We start from the raw sequence: 6574 nt of genomic DNA, 5'->3' as shown, positions 1-6574 counted from the left end.
AAAAGAGCCTTTACTCCTTTCACCTGAAAGGACTTAATCTGCCAGAGCAGAATTCTTTTTTATTGAAGTAGTATCCAGCAGCCTTGAACTCTTGTTTAGACGCAGTTATTCCCACACTGAAGGCACTCAGTGTTTCGTGACTGTATGGTTCTCTAAGGAGTCACTTTAAAATAAATTCTATTTCCTAAGTTATATTAAAAAAGCAACAGCAAAGTAACAGGAGCAAATTGGTGCTTGGTGGGGGTTTTTTCCTTGTTTTCCAGATACACAGAAATAAAATGTTTTTAAAAGTCATAGCAAAAAGACATAAAAGAACTAAAGAAGCTGTAATTAACTGCTAGGAAAGTTCTGAAGAAGTGAGTGGCACTCACCTGGTGATGGGCAGCACTGGTTCCAGCGGTCTCACTTCACACCACGGGCTCTTAGGCTGCTCTGCATACAGAAGTGATGACTGACAGTGCAGTGTCAGAGGGGAGAGATGGCCAGGAGCAGACCATAACACACTTGGGCTCGATGTCTGCCTCACAGATGCACTCTCCGAATCACCAAAATTGCTGGCTATGTTGTAGTTCATCATAGCAGGACTGCAGAATGCCATTGCAGAATATTCATGCCTGTTTTCCACATAAGACGAAGGGATGTAGATCGGACTGTGCTCTGTTGTCAGTGCAGACTGATTACAGCTGTAGGGAACTGGAGAGCCAATACCAGCAGGTGAGTTTTTAATTTCTGTCTTACTGCATCCAATATCCTGAAGTGGCAGCAACTGAGAAAAGTCCTTGTGAGAAGACGCACAGAGGGACATTTTGATTCAAGACCGAAGGTTGTTTAAATATTCATCCTAAGATGTTAAAGTAGAAAAAAAAAAAACAAAACAAGCATGAATTAAAAACTAAGAAAGTTCTATCTTAAGTCTTTCCTGTAAAAGAAATAGAGGAATTCATAAAACAGAAAGCACTGAAAACATTCTGCAAAAACAGATTACATACCAAATGTACTTAAACAGAGAACGTTCAAGTTTGCTACCTTAATGAAGCAGAAAATTTTCTAGAACTTCCTTCAAATAAAGGTGACAAGTTTAAACATCACTTAAAAGTAATAACACAAAAATGTAAAAATTGAAGCCTGAAACAAAAATGCATGTGACAGCTGGGATCCTAAGCAAAGCAATTCACTGCCATCAGGGTAAAGCTGCTCCGTATCAGTGGCAGAATTACCCCGTGGTGAGTAATTGTGGAATGAGTGTCCTGAGAAACCAATTATCTTCAAAGAAATTCACCACCTCCTCCTTCTCCCACTGCAAGTGCACTACTGAAGTATCAGCCTTCCTGTAGCAACACGAGTGTGTAATAGGCGTTTGGAACACAGACAGACAGAGACTTTACCTTTCAAAATCATAACTCCGCTGCACATCCCTCTCCAAAGAGGGAGAAAGATGGGACGGACATCAGTAAGCAACTCTGTCACTGAAAGGTACTTGGATACAGCACCTCTGAACAGAACCATTATAAAAGCAAATGTCACGAAATGCAGATGTCACAAAGTGCAAGAATTTCTGAGCTGACAAGGTGGAATTCAAGCAAATCCATCAGGCCAGGAAGTTTTATAGTTTCCTGGTGTCCTGCACTGCCTTTACTGCTTCATTCTTCCTTCCATCTGAACCAGCAATCAAGGGGCCCTAATACATCTGCAGAAACACTATCTGCCATATTTAGGTATACCCAAATTATTTAAGGTAAATGAAAAAAAAGAAGGAAAAAAATGGAAAAAAGAAAGAAGCCACCGAAACACCTTCTAAGATATAAACCCCATCCTGGAACCATCAGTTTTACAGCAGCATTTAAGAATATTTAAATTTCATTCTTTGTTGTGGGCTTTATGTGCAATTCATTCAAGTTCCAGTTCCCAGAAGCGATACTTCAGCATACTTTTACAGATGGCAATAAGAGATTAACATGAAAAATCCTGGAGTAAAATAAGAAGTCAGCTACACTTTTGCTATTCCAGAAGTGACCAAAGTACAGCTGCTAAATATTCTTAGCTTTTTTCACCTCACACAACCATAAAATAAAAGGAAAAAGATTCAAACATATGTTTCTTGAAGCATCAGCTACCTCCCTGTCCCAGAAATTCTCAGTTAGACGGCATTTCTAGTATAACCATCTTGGTGCACTGACAAATTTCCTGACCTCGAGACAGGACTGATGGTAGAAGCATCACCAAAAGAACATGAGAAAGTCTTTCTGAATAAAACTGACAGTTTAGGGCTCTTCTCACTTCACACTTCATTGATAAAGTGAAGATAAATGGAGAAGTAACGAGGAACTCATTCAAATCATCTTAGGCACTTCAGACCCAGCTGCTGTTTATTCCTTTGTGGGAAACAGGAAAATGAATTATCTCAGCAGTGGTTTACATCCAGCCGTTGTTGCACTGGAACTTCGATGCAGCCAAAGCAGGAGAATGCGACCTCATTTTTCATACAATCTACGTGCCTTATGTGCCCTTGCCAGAAGCTTCAGTTTCTCCTAAGTGCTCAAAAAGCATTGAAAATCCCCCATGTTCTTTTGCTCGCATTTTATGGACAGCCCAAATAATTTTCAAGCAGAAAATGATGGAACTGAAAAATAAGATTATTTTCAGCAGTGGTTATTTTCATAGTGGATACTATGAATTTGTCCAGTGAGTGCATAGAATTCAAGATGTATTTAAAGCTTCTGTGTAGGTAAAGCATAGTACCACTTGGGATCCTGGAGCATGGACACTCCACAGGAGCACCTGAATGTTGTCAACCCCGTCCAGCAAGAGCTGACTGCACTGCTCACACAGGGCAGCATGACCCCAAATCCTTCTGAGAGAAGGACCTGAGAGGTATTACAATGACATCTCTGATATGATCACCTAAAGACGTTCTGCTAAGATACTGCAATAGCTTTGGCAGCAGGCAACTGGCTGTACAGTTTCCCCTAGGAATTCAGAAAATGCATGCACGTATGTATAAGCAGAGGGAACATTCAGGTGCTCCTGTGGAGTGTCCATGCTCCAGGATCCCAAGTGGTACGTGAATCCAAATCAGCTGAGATTTAAATTATGGTTTTTGAGAGATGGGCAACCCACTAGAGTGATAGGGAGGATAGCTGCCCCTACTTAGCAGGACGTTTTATTCTCTCCAAAGAACAACAGGCAGTATTCAGAAATATACAGAGGACTTAGAAGCAGCACAAGTCAAGTTTCAGAGGGAGGAGTCAATGCAAGCATGAGGAGTTCATACAGCCTTCCTCCAAAACAGACAGCTCGTGACTTTTTTATTTATTTATTTACTTTACTGGAGAAGGGACTTTGGGTTCCAGAAGGCTAAAGAAAATAGTCTTCATCAGACTTCAATATAACAAATAAACAACAGTAATGGCTTAAGATAATTAACTTGAGTAGCAGAAATTGTTTATCCATGGATGTACATGAGATCATGTTGTTCATATATCCCTATACTTCAGAAGATTCAGAACAGGAAGCCCAGAGCCTCACAGGTACAGCAAAGCTGCAGAAAACATTCAGAACTGCACAGAAAACTCCCCAAAATAACTGCTGGACTGTAGAGCTGTACTTCTTGAGGAAGAATTGCAGATTCAGGTAACCAGAGCTTAAGATTCAAGTCTACAGAAAACAAACTTCACTAACATCAGAACCTCAGCAGGAATCACTACCACATTTAAGCTGAGGATCACAATAAGAAGTCACAACAGGATAAGAAGTTTGTCCCATTTCAGTATGATGCTTTCTTATCTTGAACACTACTCATTAAACTAAAACTAACTACTCTATGAACCAAACTCCTGTCCCAACTTCTCTTCCTTCTCTGAAGAAAGAGTTGAATTTTGATTTTTTTTAAAAACCTAAGTACACTGTTTAGATCTAATCTGTCAGCACTGCACTAGATCTGTACCAGGCCCAGAAACAAAATAGGTATCCATTATTTATAGAGTACAGCCTTCTTGACAGCAAGTGTTTCAATCAAGTCAGTTTAGCTTAGAAAGGTGTGAAACAATGAAATGTCACCAAGAAAATAACCAGTCTGATTCCTCCAGTAGCACTTACCATTCACAGATATAGTACATAAAGAGCAGCATTCACATCTTACATAAGACAAAGTTCCACGGGCTCCAGTATGCAAAGGATACCACCACTTTCCTTGAGTATGCAGGAGCAAAAATGTGATGTTGTCAATGCTATCCACAAAAAAGTGAGGCTTCTGCTCTCGAAATAGCTCTACATATTGAACTCAATGTATCTTGACAGTCACCATGCAACAAACACCAGATCAAGCACAAGAATGCTGGTTTGGATGTCATAGTCAAACAGACACACGGGTAAATAATTAAGCCATCTGACCTACTGGAACAATCTCAAATGGGTATCTACATTCAAATGTTGTTAACTGCACATTATCTACACCAAATACCTTTTTAAAAGCCTTCCACAAAGTAGCATTAGAAAGGGGTAAACAAAGGGAAGAGAGAGCAGGCTGCCATGCTTTAGAGCCTGCTTGGAAAAAATACAATAGCTTTTCCTAGAAAAGCACAACAGTCTGCAAGCAAACTTGGATATTCTCAGGCACCATTTCATCAGCATAAATAACAACGTGCTTAGAATTTTCCAGGCAAGACATTTTTTGAGCAATTTTTTTTCTTGTCACAAAGATGATCTCTTTCTCTGCTAGGTTTCAGTTAAGGCATAATCGTTCTTGCTTCCATTTGAATACAAGTGATTCAGCAAACATGCATTCCACTGCCCCACAGCCCGAGCCTCTCAATCTTTTTGGAAAGCATTCTATTAATATTCTGCTAAGTTAAACTTTGTGCATCTCATCGCAAAAACAAACCAAAGCATCTTCTCAAGAACGGATCATTAAAGAAAAGTCACTGCTGATGCATAAAATAGGTCTTATGCTTCGAGTTTTGTGGATAACTTATTACTCATTAAACACAGCAGTGCAAGATACTGCCAACAGAAGGCATGTGAGTAAACAGGTTTATTATTTATTACCTGAGGTACTCTATAAGCAACAAGTAGGGGGCAGAGAGGAAAGCAAAAGCAAAATAAAGCTCTTTTTAGAGACTTCAGATCCACACCTGCAAAATCAACATCCTGTTTCCAAAGAGATCAAGACCACCTCTGAAGAAAATACTGAAGATCAAAACCATAGGGGCAGGAATATTTTGAAACACTTAAGAGAACTCTGCACCCTTTGCCCTGTTTTAGCCTTTGTGTTACTGAGAACACTGACAACTTTCAGGTTATACTAAACATTCATAAATATTTCAGGGATCTGGTGCATGACACAGACAGGGACCAAAGGAACCATGCTTGGTCCTAAGAGAAACACAAAACTGAAGGAGGGCTGAATTACAGTCTTCTACTACCTGAAGTGGAGTTACAAAGGCTAAGCAAGATCATTAAACAGTGCACAAATGAGAACAAGAGATTAGTGACAAGTCAGAGCAAGAGAAAATCTGGTTGGACATATGAAAAAGTTCTCACAATGAAAACAATTAAGTAAAGGAACAGGATATTCAGGGAGGCTGTGAAATCTTCATTTTCGGGAGCATTAAAAAAAAAGAAAAAGGAAGGCTGAAGAGAGGCTGAAAATGACCCTGAGCAACCTGACCTCACTTGAAGCAAGATATTGGATTCATTGCTCTCCAGATATTCCTTCTCACCTAAATTTTTTTTACGACTATGTTCCTCCACTACAAGAGGCATCCGTAGCTGAGGAAGTTCCATTTTACTTGTGCTGGAAAAAGAGAAGCATGACAAACGATAATTACCCAGGACACTGGCCACCTCATAAATTTTCTTCAAGTGAAGAACTGTGGGTCCTGTCCAAAGATGACCATCACTTAACACTTTATGATACATGAAGAGAGCTGTAAGATTTACTGCAGTGGAATTAGATCACTAGCAGGTATGCATAGAAGGGGAAAAGATTTTCAGATCTTGATTCAAACCGAGGTTAATACTCACTACAGCAGTTTTTAGCCTTTCAATTTATAGACCCTTACAATGCTATCGGATCTCAGAACAGATTTAAGATTTCTATGACTTGCATTTCTTAGGTACATTTCTTAAACTTAGAGACCTATAGACCAGAAATTAAAAGCCACTGCCCTGCTCAAGAATATAAATGAATACTGAGAGATATCAGCTCCTCTACTTTACGTGTCATTACTTCAGAGTGGGCACTCAAGTACGTATTCCATCAAAAAGAATATTTGGATTTCAGTGGGAAAATTCTAACATGCTACCTTACAAAAGAAGCATCCATTAAAGCTATTAAACAAGTAGCAATTATAATCACTAGTCTGAGGATTTTGAAATCACTCTTCAACCTACAGCAGTGTCATGGCAAAAGCAAAGAACATCACACTTGTCTGATAAATACATTATTACTTAAAGAAAGCATCTTCTGATGCAAGGAAGGACAGGAGAGAACAGGACAGGCTGGCCTATAGCTGGGACTTGTGCTTTCATTGAGCAAGGATGTGTGTCTGTATCCAGTAACTCTGAAGCACACTTG

At 39.5% G+C, this 6574-nt stretch overlaps 1 protein-coding gene across 3 annotated transcripts in view; it reads right to left on the bottom strand.

The window, feature by feature from the left end:
* Positions 1 to 6574, bottom strand: part of ESR2 (estrogen receptor 2) — a 46848-nt gene that overhangs the window by 31616 nt on the left and 8658 nt on the right. For 2 of the 3 annotated variants that reach the window (XM_019615940.2, XM_010712017.3), the window contains one exon: positions 372 to 841. In XM_019615940.2, coding sequence (XP_019471485.1) covers positions 372 to 805 — 434 coding nt within the window. In that variant the 5' untranslated portion in view covers positions 806 to 841. Of the gene's footprint in view, positions 1 to 371; positions 842 to 4095; positions 4324 to 6574 lie in introns of those variants that run through there. The other variant, XM_010712016.3, reaches the window with a different exon arrangement.

The sequence above is a fragment of the Meleagris gallopavo genome, chromosome 5 (genome assembly GCF_000146605.3).
Source record: "Meleagris gallopavo isolate NT-WF06-2002-E0010 breed Aviagen turkey brand Nicholas breeding stock chromosome 5, Turkey_5.1, whole genome shotgun sequence".
Classification (NCBI taxonomy): domain Eukaryota; kingdom Metazoa; phylum Chordata; class Aves; order Galliformes; family Phasianidae; genus Meleagris; species Meleagris gallopavo.
Note: the sequence above shows the minus strand (reverse complement) of the source record. Positions and strands in the feature narration are given on the sequence as shown.